Consider the following 27,211-nt stretch of genomic DNA (forward strand, 5'->3'; position numbering starts at 1 on the left):
CCTGGAGGGACCAATGCGAATGACACATGGGTGTGGCTATACACTGTCACTTCCTACAAACATCCTGGTCACAGGAGGCACCTGACAGCAGCACCTTGTGCCTGCTTCAAGGCTGAGTCAGCAAAACAATGCTCCCCCACGGCAGGGCAGGGCAGGGCAGGGCAGGGCAGGGCAGGGCAGGGCAGGGCAGGGCAGGGCAGGGCAGGGCAGGTCTAACCCTCCTCCAGGGGCCACTCCCAGCCCCCTTCAATGGCAATTTCTCCTCTTAAGGTAGAGGACTGCAAATGTTCCAGAACACAGCAAACTTGAGGCACTCTCTGTAAAGACCAATAATAATCCGGATAGGCAGGGCCTATCTTCCTTCTACCAAGATGTTCTCAGCTTAGCAAGCAGAGGACGTGATATGAGGCCCATGTGGCACAAGGTTGACAGGTCATACATGCTTATTACATGTATGACTGGATCTCTTAGACATGAAGAAATTATACAGTGAAAGTCAAAGACCCCTGGCCAGCCCTCTGTCAGGCGATCAGAGATATTCAGCTTTCTGACCCTTGGCTCATCCCCCTCTAAAAAGTCATTCATTTTACCTTTGGAAAAGTCTTTTTACCTTTTCAAAGCCCCGGATACCATGGCAGAGATGTGGCTTGAAAAATGGCTAAGAGCCAATACGTTAAATTTCTAAACAAAACGGGAGGGGAGTGTCTACAAGTGATAGCAGAAACTCCGCACAGACATCTTTCTGGGGCACAGAGCAGACAAGAGCAGAGCTGGGCACTTGGTGCTGTGACTGAAAAGTTCCCAGACCACAGGATGCAAACCTGGCTCATCCACACACTAGTCGGGTGAACAAGTAACTTAGCTGGATAAGAAGGTATCCATGTATATATGTATGTATACACATATATGTACACACACACACACACACACACACACACACACACACACACATATATTAAAGCTGGATTTTCTTTTCCTTTTTTTTTTCTTTTTTTTTTTTTTTTTTTTTCGGGCTGGGGACCGAACCCAGGACCTTGCACTTCCTAGGTAAGTGCTCTACCACTGAGCCAAAGCCCCAACCCCTTGGGTTTTCTTTTCTAACTTTTAAAAAAGCATGCATCAGGGGCTAGAGAGATGGTCAATGGTTCAGAGTACTTGCTTGTCTTCTGGAGGGCCTGGGTTCAGTTCTCGCCTCCCACATGGCAGCTCACAACTGTTTGAAACTCCAGTACTGGGAGATCTGAAGCCCTCTTCTGGCCTCTGCAGGCATCAGGCACACACATGGTGTGCAGACATACATGCAGGCAAAAATACTCATTCGCATAAGCAATTAAAAAGGAAAAGACTCCACCATAATACCAGCATGCCTTTACTAGTGTCAGTCCTCAGGTATCACAGAAACTTGGCTATATCAGGAATATATATACTTGGAATATCAGGGTGCTTTCAAAGACAAAAGTGAGCGGCCTGAAGGAGACACAGTTCCCTTTTGAACACTCTGGTCACCTGCGGCAAACCCACGGGGATATCTGGGAATGTGCCTTAAGGAAGCAACCAGCCGGAAGGTACAAGATCAGGCCTGGTGCTGAGACAGGGGGAGGTCGCCCAGGGTGAGGCAGCACGGAAGGGGCTGTTGGGAGGAGAAAGAGAAGAAAACGGAAAGGAGCCTGAGCTGCTAAGAGAATTCACATGAAAGAAGAGTTGTAAGCAAGCATGAGAGTTAGCACAGCCGAGGGGTTCAGTGACGTAAAACCTTAAGAAACACCGTCCACCTGTGGGAGATCTTGAGGATGTCATGAGAAAGACTAGGCTGTAGGGATGGAGGGGGTCAGGACTTCACTGTGGTTCTTGATGGCGTGGGAAATGCCTGGATCAGTCATGAAATGAAGAGACACTGCTTATGTTCATAGGCCAGGGGGAGGGGGGAGCAACACCAGGGAGAGGGGTGTCATGGTTTGTATATGCTTGACCCAGAGAGTGGCACTATTTGGAGGTGTGGCCCTGTTGGAGTAGGTGTGTCACTGGCTGTGGGCTTTAAGACCCTCACCCTAGCTGCCTGGAAGTCAGTCTTGCACTAGCAGCCTTAAGATGAAGATGTAGAACCCTCAGCTCCTCCTGCACCATGCCTGCCTGGATACTGCCATGCTCCCTCCTTAATGACAATGGACTAAACCTCTGAACCTGTAAGCCAGCCCCAGTTAAATGGTGTCCTTTATAAGACTTGCCTTGGTCCTGGTGTCTGTTCACCGCAGTAAAACCCTAACTAAGACAGGGAGATACAAAGTGCAGAAAGGGAAGGGATAACCCGTGGCAAAGAGCCCCACAGTCCAGAGGACAGGAAGGAACAGGGCATAGGTGCCAAGCCCACTTCTGAACAGCAGAAAGACAGTCTGATCCTCTGGAACCAGAAGAGCTTTTTACTCCGTGATTCCACAGGCCAATGCTTGCAGCCCCAGCAGAACACATGAAACATCTTCAGAGCCTGAATCAGACACCCTTTTGGTAGAACCACGGTTAACAGAAACGGCTTGGGTCATCCAGATCGTACGTAAAGACTCATGATGTCTGTGGCTTCAGAAACATAAGAGAGACCTCATGAGGAGGTGACAGCCTTGTGCTCATGACTAGGAGAGGGTTGAAATGAAGCTATTTCAGAGAAATGATCAATATGGTCGCCAAGATACCGTCCATCGTCTAAATGATCGTTATTAAAGAGAGCAACAGGCCAACTTCTATTAAAGTAAAAATTTTTTATAACTTTCAGCCTGGGGAAGGATCCAGCAGACATCGCCGCTGAGGCGAACCCATCCTAGAATCCAGGTGAACACTGGCTTCTGTGCGTACAGCTTAGTGCTTGCAAAGGACTTGGGAGGCGGATATCACAGCTGTGGGTGATGCTAAAATGTGCTGGGGTCCTGTGTGTAGAAACAGACCACTGCAGACTGTATGGATCCCTGAATTCATCTGTTCCTGCACTTTCACGTCCACAAGTGTCAGGCTCATAACTTCATGCATGGTGCCCTCACAGTCTCTGTCCCTCGGTGTAGCCTGCGTACCATTCACCACATTCGCTTCCCTCACCTCAGCGGTCGACAGAACCCTTACCCCCATTGAAGACCCTCAAAGGAACGACCAAACTTGTGAGCCCCATAGCCTCAGCCTTCTGAATCTGGCCCCACCTCTCCTCAGGCTTCTTTCCCTCTGTACCCCAGTCACTCTCGACTTCCCACTTACATCAGACAAACCGGCTTTTCCTACATCTGTGGCTTTTGTCCCCATCCTGTCCTCTACCTTCCAAAGTTCTAACCCATCCCTCGCTTCCCCTTGCCCAAAGAGAAACTGTACAATATGCTATTGCATTACAAGGTGCTTTAGGGTAAGGAATAGACCTCATTCCATCTTCCCCACAAGAGAACCGAGTGCCTCACTCCAGAGTATTTTCTGGCTTAAACGTTTCATGTGCAGCCGTCCACGCGGACACAGATTCCACACCAGTGTCTCTTTTCTCGGAGTCACTTGACAGAGGGAGGCTAACAACATGAAGAGAAAAATACTTAGTGGGGTGGATGGGACCAAAGGATTTTCCCACCAGCAAATGGACAAATACTAAAGCGCGCTCTCTCTCTCTCTCTGTCTCTGAGAATGAAATAGAAAAGATAACCAGATTTTCCTACCTAAAGAGTTCAGTTCACTTTGGAAGGCACAGAAATTCTTCATTTAAAGATTCCCTTTGGTATCCGCTCAGAAAATCACATGGTGTTTCCGTGTGCCTCACATCCTAGGATCCTCATTCACTCAACAAATCCCGACTGAACGCTTGTTCAGAGCAGGCCCTGCCTTAGCCAGTGAAGGTGAAGAATGAACAAAAGCCAACAAACATCCCGTTTGCTAAGGTGTTCTGTGATGAAGCAAAGCGAAGAGGGATGGGAGGTGTGGGCTGCTGCAGACAGGGAGGTCATCCTATGACCTTTACAGACACTGGAAACAATAGGTGGGGTAAAAGCCCTCACTGCACCTTAAATTCTCTAGACCAGAGAAACCAAAGACCCTGCACGGTTAACCGACACAGCTAAGATTACCTGGAACTAGATGAGGACAGGATCAGAGACAGGACTGCCTAGCTCTTAACGACTCATCGGTAACACGCCAGTCACACCTGATGGGTACGATGCAAACCTTCCCTAACAGCCTGGCTCGCCACACCTGTTGGTATATTCGAAACAGATTTGGAAAGGCGTATCTGCCAGCAGCCCAGGGAACGTGTGCGTGAGCGTATGCGTGTGACCGGGTGTGTGTGTGTGTGTGTGTGTGTGTGTGTGTGTGGGAGAGGGACGGAGAGACTTAGGAGACATTCAGGGGCTGTGGGCTCTATCATTAGTGCTGGTAAGGAGAAAGCTGAAGCCAGTGGGCACAGAGGTACGTGCCACACCCACACCGAAAGACACCTGAAATCTTCTCTGCCGTGGTGGGCTGAAGACAGACTCTATTACAGGAACTTGTTGGGGATTGGTTCTAACGCTTTGAATTCCCCCCAAATTGGGAATCTGTGCGTCAACTGCTGAAGGTCCTTGTCTCCAATTGGTTTTTGATCGATCAATAAAGAGCCAACAGCCAATGGCTAGGCAGGTAGACTGAGGCGGGACCTTTGGATTTGGGTGGGCTAAGAACTGGAAGAAAGGAGGATGGAGAATCGCCAGGATTCGGAGGAAGACGGATCAGATTTAGAGCTACAGAAGGAAAGTCACCTGAAAAGAAGGTGAGAAGGACTGTGGCCCCCGAATTGAGGCATTTTAAAGTTAACTGATGTGGGGTGGGGGTAAGGAATGGGGTGCGGGCGTGTCTTTCATTCGAGAATCCACACAGCTCCCGGGCACTTGAGTGCGTGCGTCACCTGGGAGCCAAAGCTGCGTAGCTAAACTGCCACTGCAGAACTCAGAATGGAGAGGGCTCCGCTCTGATGGTGAAGCATGGAGTTGGGGGAGTTGGGTCGTAGGAAGGAGCAGCTTCGGAGCTGGGCCCGGGTGAGCCGGAAAGAATTCCAGAAGCTGAGGTTAAAGGAAGAGCGTTCCGAAAGGAAGTGATGCAGACCAGAATGGGAAGCGCGGAGAGCGCCTGGTCCCACTCCAAACATGGAGTGGGGAATGGAAAAGGTGTAACACACAAGCAAAAAAGACATGGACGGGCATGCTCTGCCACGCCTATGTACAAATGAGGACACCGAGACGAGGGCCCAGGGCATTTTATTGGGCTAGGAGCAAAATCAACAAGAAAATGTAAAAGTAAAACCAAGGTTTTAATTCCCAGTTAGGTGCTTGTGGTGGTCCGAAAGAAAATGGTCCCCCGAGGCTCATATGGAGTAGCACTATTGGGAGGCGTGGCCTCATTGGAGGAAGTGTGTCACTAGGGACTTGCTTTAAGGTTTCAGATGCTGAACTCTCAGCTCCTTCCCCAGCACATGCTTCCCGCCATGATGAAAACGGACTGAACCTCTCAAACTGTAAGCCGGCCCCAATGAAATGGTTTCCTTTACAAGTGCTGCTGTGGTCATGGCGTCTCTTCACAGCCATGAAACCGTAACTAAGACCTTGCCTTTTCCACTATGCCATCCTGGTAGGCAGCTACAGGTTGCTGTGGGAGGGAGATTCTCTTCCTTCAAAAAGGAAGAGAAGGTGGAGGGGTCAGCTAAACAGCTCAGGAGCCCATGCCCAGGTGAGTAATATGGCGGCATTGATAGTGAACCCAGGTGTCAGAGGTTAGATGACCACGCGGCTCTTAGCACCAAGCGCTTCATTACTCATCCCAGACAGGTGAGTAAACCCCAGTACTGTTAGGGATGCAGACAGGAGGGGAGTTTGCTTTGTGTTCCGTATTTCTGTCTACCAGCATCGGGACAACTGAGGCTAAGGATGGAAAAATGAGGCATTTCAAAGGCAAAGGGGTGAGATCTAATGCAGGTTCCACCACTAACAGTAGCTCTGGCTCTAAAAAAATTACATATGTGTGTGTGTGTGTGTGTGGTGTGAGCACATGTGTGTTTGTATATGTGTGTGCACATGGGTGCATATGTGTGTCCATGCATTTGTGGTATGTGTGTGCACATGGGTGCACATGTGTGTCCATGCATTTGTGGTATGTGTGTGCACGTGTGAGCCCATGCATGTGTGCTTGTGTGTGGTATGTAATTGTGCATGTGTGTGTGCACATGTGTGTGTGCTTGCACACAGTCAGGAGTGGAAATCAGAGAACAACCCATGGGAATCGCTTATTTAGTAAGTATTCTTACTCATTGAGCAACCTTGCAAACCTGGATCTGGCTTCTGACAAAGTATCAAAACCATAAAATAATGTATGCAAGCCGAATTAAATGATGTCAAAGGCCTCCACATCCCAGTGCACCTCACTTCGTAGAAAACCAAATCCACAGATTATGGAGTGAGTTGAACTTTGAGAGGCATGCGACTGTTCCAGGCACCAGGGTTCTTATAAAGACACGTAAGTACTGAGATTTGGAACTTCTAGGGCTTTCTCACAACACAGCAGCTGGTTAGACACAGGCTGTTCAGTCTCAGGCCTGAGAAACAGGAAAGGCAAAGGCATAGGACTCAATTTCACCCACACACCCCTCCTCTGCCTCCTAGGGAAGTCACTAGAGACACGCACACGGCCACTTAAAAGTCTGCAAAGTACTGTGAAGCAGCAGACAGTATTTTCTGTAGGAAAGACAGATGCCGCAGGTAGCAAAGAGAAGCCATTGATCTGCTTCTCTAAAAGGAGAAAAACGGAGGAGGGAAGGAAGAAGTTGAGAATCGACAGGGATAAAAGTCAAGATTCCACAGCTTGGCATGTGGGGGCACACAGCTCCCCGCCCCTCAAAGCCTAAACAATAACGATAACGACACAAATATTTGTATTGAATAACTGAAAAAAACAAAAAACAAAAGAAACAAAAACTGAAGGCCAAAGGGAGGAAGTGCAAGCACCCAGTGCCCAGATCAAGGGGCCCGAAGGTGCTGAGCTGAGGAACAGGTTGGAAGAATTGGGAACTCAGCTTAGGACGGCCAAACCAGAGGCACTCAGACCAGTGCCTGGACAGCGTGGTGCCTGCAGCTTTCAGGGTCCTGGGTTTCCTGGAACAGAAAATCCAGAACTTTAAAATGACAACAGGTCTTCTGTTGCCCTTAAAAGACAAAGGAAACAAGACACGGTTTCCTGAGGTCCCCTGGGTGACGGTGTTAGAAACCGAGGTTGAGGGAAAGGCAATCATTTACCAGATGTGAGAGAGCTTATCTCCCAGGAATTAAGACTACTCCAAAAAGGCAAACCGAGAGGAACGTCCTCTTAAAGTCACTTCCTCCCCTACAAGCTTTTTATTTGTGACAGGTTAATTCCAGTCTGCTTCCTGGTAGGAGAATTAGCCGCTGCCAGCCTTGGTTAGGGAGGAGGGCCAGTGACTGGAATGCGGTGAGGACCTGAAGTGGGTTGAGAAAGCATGATTTTTTTAATACATTAGAGGAAATAAAAACATTCAGTATGGGAATATAAAAAGAGATAAGCGTGTTCTTTTTAATCAGATGAAAACTCCTCATTCAGAAGGAGGGGTGCATGCCTGCCGTGCTTGGAGCCTGCGTTCAAGCCTCAGCACCGCGTGGGGTATGTGGTGTGACAGTCTGTAGCCCCAGAACTCAAGAGATAGAGGCAGGAGGATTAGGAGTTCATGTGGTTACATGGTGAGTTTGGGGCCAAGTTGTGCTACTATGTAAGACCCTGTCCCAAGCAGATGGATGGACAGACAGATGAAGAGATTATAGGTAGGTAGATGGATAGATTATACGTAGGTAGACAGATTATAGGTAGGTAGTTTGATTGATTGATTGATTGATTGTAGGTAAGTAGATTATAGGTAGGTATGAAAACATTAATGTACAATGAACATGTCTGAACTGTTGACAATACTTTTTTGACTTAATTGGTTTGCCTTATAGTAGCCATGTGTATTTATTTATGTATTGTGGATGTATATACGTGTGTATGTATGTAGGTATGTCTGCGCACACTGTTGAGAGGGCGTGCACACAAGGCACTCAGGTAATCTGAGGACAGCTTACAGGTCCACTCTGTCCTCCCTCCCACCACGCAGACCCAGGGACCACACTTAGGTTCTCAGGCTCTCACCTGCTGAGCCTTCTCTCTAACCCTAGGTGGGTCTCCTAATTCTATTCCACTCACAAGACAAAGAAGCTAAAAGCCTTTGTAAAACGCACTGAGTGCATCAGTTCAAAGGGCAGGTGGTTAACGATAGTTCACAGGAGCTTTCCACTGTAAATACACAACGACACAAAACCGTTTGAGGTGGGGTCTCCTACCAGGCACCTGCAGCCCCGAGGACCCAGCAGCCCATCACTTGGCCAGAGAATCCCACCAGGAGGCTTGGCTTCTCCTCTTGTGTTGTTTCATACAATATTCTAAGATTTGATCAGACACTGTTCAGGAAGTTTAAACCCTTGGCCTAGTAAAGCCTGGCCTTTTGCCTGTGTTCCCTGTCAGCAGGGGGACAGGATTGGCTCTGCTACAAAGATCCATCAAACTATGGTTTGACAAGACCTAAGTTCCCCTTGGCCCAGTGTGCACCACTGAGTCTGCCCCCGGTGTCATATCGGAGGGGTGCTCAGACAGCACGCTGTGTCCCCACTGCATCTCCAGCCTTCTGCTGTACTAACAATATCACCTTTACATATAAAGAGGGGATTTAACTGTGTGGGTCAGGGAGATTCTACGCGGCTGTAGTATCCTTCTGAATGCAAATAAATAGATGTGTTTTGTGCATGCCCGCACTTCTTCCCTCCCTCCCTCTCCTTTCTGTCTTCCCCTCAAATTCCTGGGGGTTTCACACCTCACCCCCTCCCCAGGTGTGTTTTGTTTTGTTTTGTGTTCAAATCTTGCCTGGAGCCGAAACTGGAAGCCTAGCTAACAGGGTTGGCCAGTAGGAAGGCCTGAACGTGACCCTCAGCAGCAACAAAACGGGAAAGAAGATCCCAGGTCCCGACACAGCTCCTTCTCCCCTCTCCCCAGCCTGACGGGAAGGGGCCTCTGCGGCTGGGCCCCGTCCAACTCACTTTCTGCGTCAAATAGTAAGGGTCAAAGTCCTCCAGGGGAACCGCAACCAGGCCTTGCGGGATGTCCCCGTAGATGAAAGGCAAACTCTTCCCGGCCTCCAGGTCACTGTTTGGCTTGGGCTTGCTGTCTTCATCGTCCTCCCGGTGGCTGCCATCCGCCTTTGGTGGTTTCTTGAGCTTGCTCTCGGCAATGCGCCTCTCGATGTTTGCCAGCGACTCAGGGGTGAAAGGCTTGAAACTATCAGGGCCTGGTGGTGCGAGCAGCCGCGCTGCCATCTTCTCATCCTGCAGCAGCTTCGTTAGTTATGTGTCCGGGACAGGTCAGCTCTGGAAGAACAGCAACACAGGCAGCATTAATCAATCACTGCTCTAAAAGGAGGCCAAGATCAAGCCAGCTCATTCTCAACCTCCATTCACAACCGTGCTATTCATCTTAAAAAAAAATAAAATAAAAAAATCTGTGTCAAGAGCGGCATGGGTGACCTTTGTAATGGTCCTCAGGGGAGCGGTCAGCCAGGGAGAGGGGAAGACGGGGGTCTCCCCAGCTGTGGGCATATTCGTATTTATCTAAATCCGTCCCACCATTCAGAATCACACACAGGCAGGAGATGTGTTCCATATCCCTCAGGGCACTCTGTTCTCTCTAACAAGGCACAGTTAGAGTTCCCTGGGGCCTGCCTTTGCGCGATCACCCTCCTCCCTCTGGATCTGCGCTCCAAAAGAAACAGTTTTCCTTTAAGGACAAGGACAGGGTAAATTCTTCCCTCCTCTCTTCACTCTCGGAAAACAAAACTAAAACTTTTGCCAACACAAAATATTGATGAAATATTTTGTCTGAATCCATCCTTCCATTTCAAAGAGTTTCAATTTACTGAGCTGTTGAAAATCTGTCCAGTATAAGATTCCGGTGGTATCTCTTTGTAACACTCAAGCACCCACCAGGGACAAACATAGAAGACATCTTTCACTGGAAGGAGCTGCTATTTCTCCCACCGTGTGCTGCTTAGCGATGAGACAGACCAGGGAACCTCCTTGTGCCAGGCAGCAGCACTGCGGGCATGAGAGACTGGCTCCCTAGAAAGAGACTCGGACAGGAGGAAAGGTGGACCAGAGACCGTGCCCTCTAGAATGAGCAGCAGCACTGACAGCACACGTCAGGGATGGCTTAGCCCATGTGTGAAAAGCCCTTTCACTACTGACAACCGAACCCTGGGTTATTTCCATCCCAGACAGAAGCGGAGGGATCAGGACGTGGAGAAGTACTCATTCCGCTCTTGTCTGAATGGACACAGACCAGGGGCAGTTCACCTGCTGCTCAGTGTGGCACTTCCTGCTTCCAGCCTGGGCAGCATCAGGTCAGCCCAGGAAATACACTTCCTAAGGTTCTGTCTCTCACACTCCACACATCTTTAAGAGTATTTACTGACTTGGTGCCATGCGCACACGCACCCAGGAAATAGTTTTTGGAGGACTAGAGGTTGCTGTCTCTGTGCCTACTTAGTCCTCAGGGTCCACTTCCCTTATCTATGTAATGTGAGCTCAAGAGCGGGACTGTAAATGCTCGCTGCTCGCTGCTGTGGAAGGACTGTCCCTCGGGGATCCTTTCACAGATCCGCCAGCCCAGCCTCTGCTTTCCTGGTGACTACTGTACCACAGCGTGGAGCAGAGAGTTCTTAGCTAGGCAGACACAGCACAGGGCTTCCTGGACAAGAACCATACATTGCCCACCACACACACACACACACACACACACACACACACCCCTCTAAATAATAAATATGAATAAAATGCAAAAGAATATGGCCTCAATCAGATGCTCATATCCCAACTCCTGTTTCTTTACTATTAAATTCCTAATTGTACTTATGTTTAGTTACCATCCCACCCTCCCTCCCTTCCCCCCACCGCCCCGACACTAGTTTCCAGCAGGCAGTCGAGCTCACTAAGCAACTCAGAGAAATGATAGGGTTTCATGCTCTGAGACTTCATTCACAGGAGTCCCCAGCCTAGCCTTCCTTTTCCCTCATTCCTCCCATCTCCTGTACAGTCAGTAAAACCTCCTCAACTGCACCCACTGTTGACTCCGGCCTCAGTGCGCCTGCTCTCGGCCTCCTCTCCGCCCTCAGCTGTGTTCCAAGTTCCTTGCTTGCTCTAACCTCATCTCCAGAACCGAGTGTGAGGTCTGTTATCATCATCTAACAGACAGAGGAGCAGAGGCTTGGGAACCACTGTGGCAGAGAATGACAGTCAGGACTCCAAGCACCTGTAGACACTCAACAGCTAGACAGGATTACACCTGGAACCCACAAGACCAGAGATCTGGACTCCAGGCTCCGCCTTCCACATCCACTGCAATCCCAAGTCATTCTCTTCCTGTGCTCTGACTGCTGACAGCTTCAGCTACCCAGGCTGGGAGCTGCCTCATTCTGCCTTCCCACCTTCTCCAGGGCCAGCCCCCTTCACCTCCCCAAATTAGCCCTGTTCCCCACCACATTTTTGACCTTCCTCTTTCCTTCCTGGATCTTCTCCCTGTGTATCTGAATCCCCTGCCCTAGACCTTGGTGACACTAAGTCATCCTGGTCACAGCCATGGCTGCAATCTCCACAGACTCTCTCCTATGGCTACCCTCTTTCCCTTAGGGTCCTCATCTGTGTCAACTCATCTGTACACAAGTGACTCCAGACTTCTGTCACTAATCCTCACTGTGCCCAGAACAGTCCCCCCCTTGTATCAGGGGACTTTAGACACAGACTCCTAGTTAGGGTGCATTTAACAGTTCTTACTTCTAGGTCTCTTCTTCCTGCTCTGTCACCAGCATGGAACCCCAGGCACCACCTCCAGTCCCTAGCCACCTCAGGCCTCCTTCCAGAGCAGCATCCTCCACTCAGGTACCACAAAAGCAGTCAGCCTCAGTCTACCCAGGCGCATTTCCACAGATCTTTGAAAATCTGCTTTCATAACCGTTTTCCTCCCGCAAGCCCAGTGGTTACACAGCAGACCGACTCTCATGGCATTTCACCGCTGCTCCAGGCCCCCAGCCACGTCGATGCTCACACAGTCCTCCCTCCGGCCTTGCTGACATCTGCTTCGGTGACTACTGTTTGTTTCCTAGTTTGTTAACGTTCCTTTTCAAACGTAGACACAACACAGCTGTGTGAACCTGCAACACCTTTACACATGTGCGCACCTGTGGGACGGCCCCAGTCTGCTCTCCTGAGTTCCCTCATCAATAATCACCTCCATGGGTTAGTTTTGCTGCTTCCTAAATTTCAGACAAATACAGATATACACCCAGCCTATGGGGTTTGGCTTCATTCCAGCCATCATTCTGTGGAGTTCACCTTACAACATTTGTTCATTTTGACTGCTGTGTAGTATTCCGTACACACTGAAGCACAGCTCAACCTTACTTTACCGGGCTTGGTCGCTTTAAGCTACTGTGAGAGGAAGCTTGGCAACTCCTTCCCCCTGCCTTTTGGTGGCCAAATATACACCAGATTCTCTGTAGCATTTGGCTAAGGGAGGAATGCTGAATTGGAGACCATGTATAAAGCTTTAGTGCCACAGGCTAGAGGCTCCAGCCGCCCCACACCCTTGCCAACACTCAGACCACATGTTGTCAGTGTCACTCATATTAGTGGCACCTCGACGTTTAAGATTCGTTTATTGAGGCAAAAACCTAGGTACCTTGAAATGAACCATTGTAAAGCAAACGACTCAGTCTCAGTGGATTTGCAACCTCCCTGCTGTGCCCCCTCAGCCAGCCTAGTCTCTCAGCTCACCCCACCCCCACCCCTCTGTCCAGCTCCACAGTGCCAAGAGTGCGTTCGCCCCTATCACTGCATCTTTTCCGGGTGTTTCCTGTAAAACGTTAGCACACAATGTGAGACCGTTTGTGTCTGACCTCTCGTTTAGTCTAAGTTCGAGGTAAACTCCCACGCCAATATGGATCAGTGTGGCGTTCCTTCTCTCTCCTCACCTGCACAAGCGTGGGCTCCCTGACCCAGTGATGGCCATTTGAACTCATGCGACCTTTCAGCTGCTGTACCACAAGCACTGCACGTGTGACACTCCGTATCATTCTGATTCTTGTAATGAGAAAAGATCTCATTACCCATCCCAGGCTGGCCTCAACTTCACAATCCTTCTGCCTCACCCTCCCAAAGACTAGGATTACAGGTGAGAGCCACCATGTTCAGCTCCACTTCCAATTCGGTGGAGATCGCACCTAGAACAGGCACTTCAGGGTTGGATGGTACATTTGCACTTTGCCTGCACATATGTCTGTGTGAGCATGTCGGGTCCCCTGGAACTGGAGTTAGTCATGAGCTGCTTTGTGGGTGCGAGGAATTGAACTTGGGACCTCTGGAAGAGCAGCTAGTATTCCTAACCACTGAGCCATCTCTCCAGCCCCCAGTGGGAATAGTGCCAGATGTTTGTGTAGAAGTGTTAAGCTCTCTCCAGTGGCAGAGCTGGCGCATCCCACTAGCAAAGGTAACAGTTTCTCCACATGCTTGCCATCACCGGGTACTAATGGGTCTGAAGCAGCAGTTTCCCTATGTGGCTCTGCGTGTAGCATGTGCACCTGTGTGAATCTGTGTATAGTGAAGTCTAAGGATGACACAGGAAGGGTCTTTCAATGAACTGAGAGCCCACTGGAAGGTTAGCTAGTCTAGGTGGCCAGACTGCTGTGAACAGCCTCAGTCTCCACCTCTGAGCAATGGGATTACTGGTAAGCCACCACATCTGCCTGGCATTTACATGGGTTCTGAGGACCCGACGTCTGCTCTCGTTTTTTGCTGTGTATTTCTCTAAGGGTCTAATGCGTTTCTTCGAAGGTCTCTCAGCTCTCTGTGGTTTGAGTCTGCATTGTGTGCTGGCGTTTTGGATACACCCCCCCCCCCGTAAATGCAGGCCTCACTCACTGGATGCTCCCCCTCTGTAAATGCAGGTCTTACTCACTGGATGCTCCCCCCTTGTAAATGCAGGCCTCACTCACTGGATGCTCCCTCTGTAAATGCAGGCCTCACTCACTGGATGCCCCCCTCTGTAAATGCAGGCCTCACTCACTGGATGCTCCCCTCTGTAAATGCAGGCCTCACTCACTGGATGCTCCCCTCTGTAAATGCAGGCCTCACTCACTGGATGCTCCCCCCCTGTAAATGCAGGTCTTACTCACTGGATGCTCCCCTCTGTAAATGCAGGCCTCAATCACTGGTTGCCTGAGTTTTTTCTACTGGCTCATTTACATTTTCCAGTTTTGAACTACTTATTTGCTGAACAAGTTCTTCGTCAGATATAAAATACCTCCCTCTTTTTACAGTTTAGTTTTTAGAGACAGGTTTTCTCTGTGTAGGCCTGTCTGTCCCAGAACTCACTCTGTAGACTACAACTCTCAGAGCTCCCCCTGCCTCTGCCTCCCAAGTGCCAGGATTAAAGGTGTGCTCCACCATGCCCAGCATTTTTTTTTAAAGTACCTCCTTCTCTATTGTGTTCTTGGCAATAGTTTAATAAATAGTTTTTAATTTTATTGAAATCCAATTTATCAATATTTTCTTACAAGTTTTTTGTTTCTTTGTTTTTTTTTTTTTTAAAGAAACAGCCATCCCTCCCACCCACAGTCATGCAGGTATTCTCCTGTTTTCTTTTAGAAGGTCATTCTTTTACCCTTTTCATTTGAACCTGCAAACCACTGGGAACTGGTCATTGTACAGGTATAAAGACAGAATCCATTTTTCCAATGTCAATAATTAATGAACCCAGCATCACCAGGTAAAATGTCTAGTCACTGTTACGTCATGGACTTCTATTTACAAGTTCTAACCCCGAAGTCTGTTTTTCTTCTCTTCCTTTAGTTCTGATCATCACAAAATCCCCTCATTCTTCAGAGCAAACTTTGCAGAAAGTAAACAGTCTTCTTGGGTTTAGAATGAACTCAGGGGTCACGCAATGCAACCTTCCTGATCTGAAAGTCAGAGGGAGGCCCGACAGCTAAAGTGCCAGTTAAGCACTGCATCATAGCCAGCAACAGGGAGGGAAGGGGAGGGGTGGTGTCTAGCATTGGAAGGGACAGAGAGAGGGAGGGAGGGAGGGAGGGAGGGAGGGAGGGAGGAGGAAGGAGGAGGAGGGCCAGCATATGAGGAGGGAACATTTGCACCCAGGAAGGAGGGCCAGCACGCTCCAACATACACTTGACCTTTAAACAATGGCAGTTTAAACTGTACAAATCCACTTTTATGCAGATTTTTTGACAATTTGAAAAGAACAGATATACCTAGTAGGCAGAATTTTTTTTTCTTTTTTCTTTTTTTGGAGCTGGGGACCGAACCCAGGGCCTTGCGCTTGCTAGGCAAGCACTCTACCACTGAGCTAAATCCCCAACCCCGTAGAATTATTTTTTAATCAATGAAAAGTTAGGTGTGTCATGAATACATTAAAGATGTGAGTAAAAAGTTCTGTCCAATCATTTGCTACCATAAAATATATGCAGGTCTATATCAATAGTTTAAACTTATCAAAGCCTGTGAACACTTAGGGCATACGTGGTTGTTCCTTGCAACCTCGTATTAAATCATGAGTGTATAAGATTAACCGTATTAACCATAGCACCTTCTGCCCAGCTGCTGTAATTTGCCAGTCACTCCCATTGCCATGGTGGCAACGCCCTGGTGGACCACTGTCTGTGTTAGGGTTTTCCCTCTACAGTAAATTGAGTATCTCTCCACTCTGTCCACTTACCATCACATACATTGCACGTAACAATGTAACAGACAAATTACGTGTTCACAGACTGTTATTGTTACATGTAACAATGTAACAATGTAACAAACATGTGTCAACCAACTGTTACCATCCAGTCTCCTGGTCTACAGCAAGACAGTCCTTGAGTTTGCTGAAAGCCAGAGCCAGGGGTATAGTTCATACAAGTTCCCTGGCATGCTGAGGCTCTGTACCAAACAATGAAAAGAACCTGGGGAGGTCAAAGTTATCCTCAGACTTCACTGTTCTGAGGTAAGCCAAACTGCCATGTCCACATAGCCATGTTGTGTTAATGCCCCTGCTCACAGTACTGCCATCTCAGTTGCTCATTCCTGTCCTGTCCCCACCCTGCCCCAGATAACAAAGGAACAGTGACAGAAGTCCTTGGTCCTCAGAGGTTTCCTAAGAATGTCAAGAAAGACTGAACTAGACTCAGAAAGGCTGGGGTAATAGATGGCTCGGACTCTGTTCTCTTGGTCATCCAAGAGGATTGAGATCTTTGAGCTCACTGAAATCTGACAGGCAAATAAAGAAGGACCCGTGTGTGAAGGTAAGGTGCAGAAGACAAGGCATGGCTGAAGAGAAGTTAGTACAGGAACAGAATGGAAGGCGGGTGTCTAGTGAGTGAGCGGTCATTGCAGGGACTCTAGGCAAGGGCATGGAAAAAACACACTGGGAACAACCCCAAGGTAACAGTTACCAGTGAGCCAGATGCAGTGTGGCACACCCATAAAGCCATCTCTGAAGGCTGAGGCAGGAGGATGGAGCATTAAAGACCAGCCTAAACACAAAGTTGGAGGGGCTGGGAGGTAGGGATAATCTGGGAGGAGTTAGGGGGATGAGAGCAGATGAATATGATCAAAACACATTATATAAATGCATGAAATTCTCAAAGAATTAATAAATTTTTTTTAAAAAGAGAGACCAGCATAAGCTACAGGGTGAGTTCAAGGTTAGTCTGAGTCTTGCATAGCAAGGTCCTGTTTCCAAAATAAATAAACAAATAAACAGTCACAGAGGTGTTTGTTCTGTGAAGAGAAACACACAAGACATCTGCCTCGGGGAGCTCTGCAGCAGAACACTGTTCCCATACATATGAGACCGTTGGCTAAGTCCCTGGCACTGGCAAACAGAAACAAAACCAAACTTGTCTTAGACTTGAAAGAAAAATACAAAGTTTCATTACTCTTACACTCGATATTAAAATTAATTACAAATGTAAAGTCACCAAAATATTGGAATTGACCTAGAGACAACTATATAGACCAATGGGCAAAGTCCAGAAGTAAATCTCCCATACATACATAGTGAAGGGAGTTCACACACACACACATGTGCAAAAAAGAAGGAAGCTGGCTTTATAGTACATGTAACATTAACTCAAAAAGAACCAGTGCTGAAATAAAAGAATAAAAAACTATGAAACTCAGAAGGAAACATGGCCAGGGAGTTATTGTGAACCTTGAGGTCTGGAGGACCAGGGTTCAGATCCTCAACACCCACACAAATGCCAGACAGGCATTATGGTCTGCCTTTTAATTCCAATGCTAGGAGGACCAGGACACAGGATCCCTGGCGTAGCCTGGGTGTCTGGACTAGCCAAAGGGAACTCTGGGCTCAGCCAGTGACCCAGTCTCCACAAATGAAGTGAGCAGTAATTGAGAAAGAGTCTTGTCATCAGCCTCAGGCCTTCACACATATGCATGTATACCTTCCTGCACACAGCTATGCCCACACATGTGAACAGGCACACACACACACACACACACACACACACACACACGCATGCCACACAGAGACACTTATGAAAAGATAACTAATTAAATTAAACTACCTTGCGCTCTATATGAAAGTTTCAAGAGACTGAGAAGGCAAGTCACAGGTCGGGAAAGTGTTCACAAAGCACACACCTGAGATGGCTAGTCGGATGGCTAACACAGGAACACGTCAACAACTGGGAGCTAGAGAATGATGGGCTGAGGAAGCCACTGAGAGACCAAAGGGGCTGCTGACACAGCTTGGGAGTAGAGGTGCTCACACACTGCCTGACTCTGGCCCCAGACCCCTCAAGCTAGCAGAAGCTACCTGTCTCAAGGAAGCTGTCATCTGACACCCCACACATGCCAGGGCACACACATGTGCCTGCTCTAGACATACATATATGCATACACACACGTGCCTGTATGTCATCCTTCCAACATTTGTTCCCCAACACACACACACACACACACACACACACACACACACACACACACACACACACAACACAAACTGGAGCCCTGGCACAAACTGGATTGGAACATAAAGCTGTTCAGTTTTACCGAGGAGCATGGCGGTCCCCCAATCAGGACTGGAATTCCTCTATTACCATCTATTACTGTACATCACCAACTGAAAGCAGGAACTGGAAAAGATATTCCCAGCGGCATTATTACAGTTGCCAAACAGCCCAAGTGACCATGAACTGGACATGCAAGTGGTATACATAGAAAACCAAATACTATGCAGCTTTCAAAGTAAAAGGAAAGTGAGCCTTGATAGTGCAAGTGAGAGAAGACGAAAACGAAGGGGTAAGTGCTATAAGAGTCTACGAGCCTGCTTCCGCTCTAGGGGTTATTTACACGTGCTGGAGGAGTTACTTACAAGCCAGCACTACTATTACCCACACCGGCCTGACAGTCTTCTGGGATAAAGGATAGGCAAATGGGCAAACCACAGTAGGCTAAATCCTCCAATGAGTAAAACATACTTTCACAGACTCACAAAAGCAGAACACCTAGCCTGGTTTAGCGGCATCAAGGTAGGCTTCCTGGAAAAGGCAACATCCACTAAGGCCGAAGGACAGCTGCAAGCAAGGAAGTCAGCAGGAGGGTGGGCGGGGCTCTGCGGGTGGGCGGGGCTCTGCAGGGGGCAGACTCTCACACTCAGCAGAGACAGAGCCTGGAGGTCATGCTGCAGGGGTACTGCGACAATCCTGAGTAGACTTAGAAACCCAGCCAGGGAAGCCCCTGCCACACCAGAAAGGCAGAGTTCTGATGGCATGAGAGGCCATCTCATTTTATCCTGAAAGTGAGAAGCAGACCGCAGGCTTTAAGAGGGCAGCGATGGCATACTTCAGGGCTTCTCAAACTTGTCTACTCAAGAAATCCCCTTTTCCCTCTCAAGAAATTTTTATAGGACCCCAGGTGAAGGTAGACAAAATAGACACATCAGTCAAGCTTTCACTATTAGATTGTAACTCTTTGACGTGCATATAATTTACTGTTTATTGGTGATGAAAGCCAGTATTACTAAGAAGGAGGTGCTTGCTCGATGCAACACAACCTAAGGATGCACTGTTTTGCTACAAGCTGAGGAACAATACAGGGAACTGTTAAAACTATTTTCTGTGAAAATCATTTTGGTTCCACGAGAGCAGAGAACCACAAGCAATAATAATTGCAGCTTTGAACACGCTTGAACCTGAGCTCGGGCACTGCAGGCACTGCCCCTTCCCCGCCCCTTCCCGCGACTGTGCTACATTGCAGACACCCCACCCCACATACACACACTGCAGGCGCCGCCCCTCCCCCCCCCCCCTGCCAGTGCTGCACTGCAGGTGCCCTACACACACACTGCTGGCACCGCCCCTTCCCCACCGGTGCTGCAATGCAGGTGTCCCACCCCCACCCTGACTCTGGCGCTGCACTGCACACACACACACACACCCCCGAGCGCCCCTTTCTGCACTGAGGGCAACTCCCAGTACAGCACGTGCAGTGCATGTGCTCTGTTCAGAACCAAGGCTGCGGTGAAGTCACGCCAGGTGACAGCCTGAATCCATTAGGTGTTTGTTTTGAACTAGATTTTTGATCTGTGTGTTCAGAAATCTTTCACTGTTGACTGTTTTAAAAAATAGATAATGTGGGGTTGGGGATTTAGCTCAGTGGTAAAGCGCTTGCCTAGCAAGCGCAAGGCCCTGGGTTCAGTCCCCAGCTCCGAAAAAAAGAAAAGAAAAAAAAATAGATAACGTAATACAATTACCTCATTTTCCCTTCCCTTTCTTCCCTCCAAACCCTCCCATTCACCCCTCCTGCTCTCTTTGGAAATCATTGTCTCTTTTTTCACTAGCTGCATATATATGCATATATATATATATATATATATATTCATATTCACACTCCTAACTCTAACCCGCTCAGTCTGTATAAGGTTACTCGTGTGTGTTTTCAGGGCTGACCTTTTGGAATCGGATAGAACTGGTGTGCTCTTCCCAGGGGAAGACTGTTCCCCCTGCTCTCGGCGTTCCTTAGCTGCCTCATCCTTAGCTGCCTCGTGGTTGCTCCCTCACCCACTTCTGCATGCCTATTGGTGTCCTCCTTCAGTTCATGTCTAGGCAGCCATGTTGGTGAGACTTTATGTGTGTAGCTCCTGACACTCCTAGGAGACAAACATCTCACATTAAACCCCCCTGTCCTCTGGATCTTACAATCTTCCCACCCGCTCTTCTGCAATGATCCCTGAGCCTTCCGTGCAAAAGCTGTGTTGCAGATATGTCAGTCCGGACTCGGCTCCGCCACTCTGCCTTTTGTCTGGTGTGGTTTTTCTGTAATGGTTTCCATCTGTTGCAAAAAGAGGGGTGAGGACTATACTTATCTGTGGGTGTAAGGGCACATTTTTTTCACAGCTTCCTCCTTCAGTCACAGGTGAGGCTGTACCCAACAGTTTAAGGAGCTCAGTTAAGACAGAGTCTGAGCTCCCAGCAATAATACGAAGACTACACGAGGAGAGCGGGAACAAGGTCAGAGGTGAGCCAGGCAGAAGCTCGTGTAGTGAGTCGGGTAGAGACAGTGACAGCCTGGACCAGGCGGCACCGGTCAGATGACAGGACTGAGGGTAAGAAGGTAGGAAACAAGGGAAAACGCCCCAATTTCTGCCGTGGGCAAATAGGTCGGAGGTAGTGAAACTCGGTGACACAGGAATATGACGTGGCATACAGTCTGGAACGAAACCGGCTTCACTTTGAACAGGCCCAGTCTGAGGCACTTTGGCGCATCCTAACCGGGATGCCAGACAGGCAGCCGAGCACGTGGTTCTGAAGCTCTCGGATGAGGTTCAGCTAGAACCAAAGGGAGAGAAATGGTGGCTGCAGAACTAAAGCTGTACCCAGGCCTGTCTGTGAGCCAGCACCGTGCATCTGCTGTGAGCTCACGGAACCAGCCAGAGGAGCGGCCCTGCATGGGAGGAAGGTGGGTGGCTCCTCGCGTAGGAGAAAGAAATGCAGCCAGATGGACGCTTTACACCGTCCCCGCTCCCCGGGCTCCTCCTCCTTCCAGTGACAACTAGATGTGAGCACGCCAATTTTCTTTCTGTCTTACAGATTTCATTTTTGGAGATGTTTAACAGTTCTAGAACTGAAACGAAATAATTTTGTCAGGACTTAATTTTAATCATTTTAAACTTTTTTTTAAAATGTAATCTTAAGCCTCTCCATAAAAGCCGGCTTCTCTTACCAGGCTGGAGGGCCACCATCAGGAGCTCTGCATGCGCTGGCTTCCTGCCCCGTGAGCCCACTACTAAAGCTTGTTCTTCCTCAGCCCCATACCATCTCCCCAGAGCTCATCAAGTTACCCCGTGTGCCCAACAGCTGGACTGCTCTGATCCTTTTAAAACAGTGACTCCAGGGAAGCTAAAAATGCACGTCTTCCCGAAGAAGCCTTGAGCATCTGTCTATGGAATTCTTTGAAAGAATCCTAATACAGATCTAAATGCACACCCATGACCTGCAACTGTCAGGAGACACTTAGAAAGCACTTAAGCATCTGATATAAGTACATTTAGTACTTGGATGTTTTGACCTAAAAATGTTAAGATTCTTGGTAGGAATTCATCATCCTATTTATGGGGCTGGGAATATGTGTCAGTCAGGAAAACTCTTGCTACACAAGTATAAGGACCTCAGTGTGGTTCCGGCACCCTCATAAATGCTAGGTGCAGGGGCCATGCCTAAGATCCCAGGACTGTGAACGCAGAGACAGGCGGATCACTGGAACTCATTCACCAACCAGTCTAACCCACAGGTGAGCACGGTTTCAGTGAGAGAACCTGTCTCACAAAATAAGGTGGGGCCAGACACATGCCTCAGCGAGCAAAGGCACTTGTCGCCAAGCCTAATGACCTCAGTTCAGTAACTGGGACCCACACAATGGACGGCTAGAATGGACTCCCTCCAATTTGTCTCTGACCTTCACATACATACTGAAGCCCATGAACACACACACAAAATAGATAATTTTTTTAAAACTGAAATTTAAAAGGTGAAAAAAACCTGAGGAAGAAAGCAGTGAGGAACTTTGGCCTCTAAACGCCTGTGCGCATGTGCCAGACTTGGACACCTGTGAGCATGTGCATGACATGGCGGAAGTGACGTTGGGGGCACGCCTGTGCTCCATACTACTGCATGCTTCACACCAGGCTGAACCCTGTTCTCTTTACCACTTAAGTCTTTTTAAGCTGAAGCAAAACTTGAACCTTTGGATTTCAGTCAGAAGAGTGACCTAATCCAATCACACTCCGTGGACTCAATCTGACTAGCTGCAGAGGAACAGAATAGAAATCACCCGGTACGCGGCTTCCCCCTCCGTTATAACTAGGATTATCATTACTGGTGTGTACAGCTACGTCCTCCCTCCCATCACAGCCAGCCCGGCACAGCACACACGGCACAAGCGGGCCTCACTCTGGCTCAAGTGCCATCTCGTTAGACAGGGGAGTTACAACTTCCTAAACACTGGTCCACTTGGAAACATGGGTACCTGTTAAGTGACATTTCTTTTCCAGGTATGAAATCCACAGCTACAGTTCATCAGAAAGTTGGGCAGTAACCTAGTGCAAGACATTACACAGAATCGACCCCGGACCAAATCAGGATGTACCTCGGCCCATCGAGACAGGGTCTCTCGCGAAACCTGGCATTAGGCTCTTAGGAGGGTGGTCCTCCCATGTCTGACCACCCCACATGGTGACAGATAGTTACAGGTGCTGTGCACGACCACGCCTCACTCCTTAAGTGAATTCTGGGATCTGAACTCAATCTTTTGCACCAAGCACTCTTTTCTTGGTTTGGCTAACTGCTGAGAAGGGTCTCGCTACATAGCCTCAGCTGTCCTGGAGCTCTCCATGTAAACCAGGCTGGCCTCTAACTCAAAGAGATCTACCTGCCCCTGCCTCCTGAGTACTGTCATTAAAGGTGTGTACCAACCCTGACTAAAACATGCACACCCCAGAGTCTATTACTAGACCCGTTACATCCAATTCTTTGCATCGTCCAACAACTCTCTCAGGTGGTTACTGCCATTATCCCATATTGGTGATCAGAAAAATGACATTGAAGGAGGCACCGCCAGGACCACACAATGAGACTCATGCCTATCCAGTTGGTTAACCCTTTACGGACTTACCACTCCTAACCATTCCAGCTCTGAGTCCAGAACACTAAACTGACTAGCTGTCTAGTCTCTGGCTTCTGTGAAGGCATTACCAATTCCAAAACACAGAGGCCTAAGGGAGAAAAAGCAATGACTTGACCCCATAAAAGAGCCATGAATTGAATAAAGGCCTGAACATGCACACCTGGAGGATACAGCTGAGCACACCTGGAGGATACAGCTTGACACACAAGGATAGATACAGTTGGGCATACCTGGAGGATACAGTTGAGCACACATGGAGGATACTACAATGGTCCGGTGCTATCCAACTGGCTCATACTATGGCCAGGTCCAACAATTCATCCCTTCAACAAGCAGTTCTTAGTGAGAATCATGGCCAACACTGGAACGTTGAGAATTCAGAAAGAGGCATCAGGCACATCTCCTACACCATGACCTGTCAGTCATTAGGCGGATATCCTGTTACCTGTGGAGCCTTCTGGGTAAAAAGTTGAGTTGTGGTTCTTATTGGTCTCTTCACTTGAAAGCAGAAAGACAGAAAACAGAGAAGAGTCTTTCTTTCTGGCTGGAGCAGGGCCTGAGCCTGACATGAATGTCACCCCTCTCAGAATGCATGGAAGATGTTCTTGCAGAGTACCAGGATGTGCTAAACTAATGCTCACAATGGCTCGGAAGCTAGGTCTTGCCACTCCAGAACGGAGTGAGAAACGCATACGTGGCTGGTGGCTGTTCAGGTTCCCTTGAGATGGGTGCGCAAACCCATAAGAGCAGCTGGCTTCAGCACTGTCCACAAAGCTGCTTTGCTATTAGCACAGCATGTGCCAGGCACTTCAGAGCCACTACCACAAATCCCCACAACAGCATAATTCAGTAAGGACAGTTTCGCTGCATTTCAAGAAAAGGAACACTATGGTTTCCTCCCCTGATAGTTCCAGTAGAAACAGCCTCTCTGAAAGCTGGAGGGCCTCTCTTAGACCATGATAGATCTGGAAATGCCTGAGGCCAAGAGTTTGTCAACTCTAGAGAGGCTCTAGAAACAGGATTGAGACTTAGTAACCACAGGAGAACAGAAAGGGGCTCTAGAAACAGGATTGAGACTTAGTAACCACAAGAGAACAGAAAGGGGCTCTAGAAACAGGACTGAGTTTGTAACCACAGGAGAACAGAAAGGGGCTCTAGAAACGGATTGAGTTTGTAACCACAGGAGAACAGAAAGGGGCTCTAGAAACCAGACTGAGACTTAGTAACCAACCACAGGAGAAGGGAAAGGCAGCTTTGCTACTCAAGTCACACCCATTGTTTCACTGGCATAAAAGGAGCCTGGGTCCAAACCACAGGGCATTAGAGCAGCACTTAGCTTCAAATCAAAGTCTACAGGCTATGGAGCCTTCAGTGTGGCTAGGAGGCCCAGTCAGACCCCATACAGGCCGCTTGCTCAGCTCCCCGCTAGCTCCAGCAATCTCCAGGGTTATAATCTCCAGCTTGTAATCTCAGTGGACCCATGAGCAGGGACTGAAGGATTCCCCTCTACCCAGGTTCTGAAGCCATGCCATGCTTCTAAGGTTGGACAGGGAACACTGGCACGGGCCACCCAAGTAGTTGCTGTGCTACTCAAGGTAAGATTAAAAAAATGAGGAGGCCTTAACCAGGGGTCGGCAGAGCTTCCTCCTCCTCAGTTACCAAGAGGAGCAGATGACAGAGCATTTGCCAGGAGCTGTGTAAAGCATGGGGTGAAATGCACAGGAGCCTGGCCATGCCCTGTTTGAATCACAGCAGCAAGCAACCCATCGTGACAATCACACTTTAAAAGCAGGGTAGGGCTGTCACGGTGGCTCAGCAAGGTAAGGAGGTGCTTGCCACACCAGTTCATTCCGCACAACCCTGACCTCCACATCTGTGCCTACCCCCATATCGTGTCATCACCACCATCACCAATAAAATTTCAAAATAAAACCAGGGTAGGTCTTTCCTGAATAAGATTTTGATCCCATTAGTATTTTAGGATTGAGCTAACAGAGTGACAACCCCTGCAAACAACTGCTGGGGCTACAAATTAATGCAACCTCATGTTTGCATGGTGCTTTAACATTTACAGAGCACTTTCCCGTCCCTTATCCCCGTCTCTCCCTCACTTACAAGTCTAAAGGAGCAAATAGTGCTGGATCCAAACTTCCCAGAAAGATGTCTGGGTCTCAGATGTGAACTGACTTGCCAGTGACAAAAGAGAGACTCACGGTCCCATCCCTTTTCTAAGGGGAGGGAATTCCATCCCCGTCCTCATTAACACTAATTGGCAGTGACAGGCAGAAGAAACTAGATAATGTAAGACCAGGAAGGAGGAATGTGGTGCAGCTGACACTGGAAAGCACAACCCAGGGAGAGGCCGACTGTGACCACAGGAAAACTCAGGCTGGAAGCCCTGTGATTGCTGTGGAATTTAACCTGTTAGCCACTTGACAGGTGACTAACCCTCAAAGTGGACATGGTCCGAGACCCTCATAGGCATCAGTAATCAAGTGGAAACAATGATCAAACTCAGGCTTGATGGCAGTCATCCCCTTCTGCTCAAAGCCCCAGACTCTCACTGCTTGTTGAATGAAGTCTCAATTCTGAATGATCAGCATTCTCTGATTGGATCCTCTGCTTCATAAAGATTCTCCTCCCCTCCACCATCGACCCCTGCACTCTCACCCCTGCACCCTCCCACCCCTGCACCCTCCCACCCCTGCCCACTCTCACCCCTGCCCACTCACCCCTGCCCATTCTCACCCCTGCACCTCCCACCCCTGCACCCTCCCACCTCTGCCCACTCTCAACCCCTGCACCCTCCCACCCCTGCACCCCTCCCACCCCTGCCCACTCTCACCCCTGCCCATTCTCACCCCTGCACACTCTCACCCCTGCCCACTCTGATCCCTGCACCCTCTCACCTCTGCACACTCTCACCCCTGCCCACTCTCACCCCTGCACTCTCACCCCTGCCCACTCTAATCCCTGCACCCTCCCACCTCTGCACACTCTCACCCCTGCACTATGTGCTCCTCTTCCCTACAATATTCCACCTATCATTGCTTGAGGCAGCTGTTGCCATTCTCCCCAGTTAAATACGTCACCTGACCTGTAAAATGCAACTCTGTGTGCAGATCCGACCCTCAGCACTGAGGAACCATGAGCTTGTCTAACTGTGCACCCGTGCCTTGCACAGTACTCTGCACACATGCCATGGACCAAGAACGACTGTGATGTAAGTGAAAGAATGGTATCCAGCTATTAAGGCTTGTGAGGAAGAAAAATGACTTCATTTCTCTCAAATGATACATATCCAACAGTTTTGAGGTCTTCCACATCCAAAGCAGTAAGGGCTCACACACATCTGTCCTTCCTCTTTCCACACAACCACAGCCTAGAGTCTTCCTCACAGCGGTTCTCAGCCTGTGGGTCACCACCCTTTGGGGGCTGAAGGACCCTTTCACAGGGGTCACCTAAGACCATCAGAAAACACAGATATTTACACTATGATCACAACAGTAGCAAATTACAAATTAACTATGAAGTAGGAACAAAAATAACTTTATGGCTGGGGCTGACCACAGCATGAGGAACTGTATTAAAGGGTACCAGTGTGAAGATGGCTGAGAGCCACTTCTCTATGATCAAAACCCAACAGTGATTTGGGAGTGTGCCGTCTGTTGTCACCAAACTGGATCAGCCCAACCTGGGCAGAAGCTGCCACCTCTGCTGAGACTGCTGGATGGAGATGGTGACAGCTGAGCTGATCCAGCAAGCTAACCTACCCCACCACGAACAGGAGTGTAATGGGAGCCATTCTACATGTTTGTACATGTTTCTACATGTACACACCCACATGTGATGGGAGCCATTCTACATGTTTGTACATGTTTGTACAT

General features: G+C 48.8%; 1 protein-coding gene across 5 annotated transcripts in view; it reads right to left on the bottom strand.

Moving 5' to 3' along the window:
• Positions 1-27,211, bottom strand: part of Scn8a (sodium voltage-gated channel alpha subunit 8) — a 174,536-nt gene that overhangs the window by 100,166 nt on the left and 47,159 nt on the right. For all 5 annotated transcript variants that reach the window (XM_032885132.1, XM_032885118.1, XM_032885138.1 and 2 more), the window contains exon 2: positions 9,114-9,440. In XM_032885132.1, the coding sequence (XP_032741023.1) occupies positions 9,114-9,389 (276 nt within the window). In that variant the 5' untranslated portion in view covers positions 9,390-9,440. The remainder of the gene's footprint in view (positions 1-9,113; positions 9,441-27,211) is intronic.

This window comes from Rattus rattus, chromosome 1, assembly GCF_011064425.1.
Source record: "Rattus rattus isolate New Zealand chromosome 1, Rrattus_CSIRO_v1, whole genome shotgun sequence".
NCBI lineage: Eukaryota > Metazoa > Chordata > Mammalia > Rodentia > Muridae > Rattus > Rattus rattus.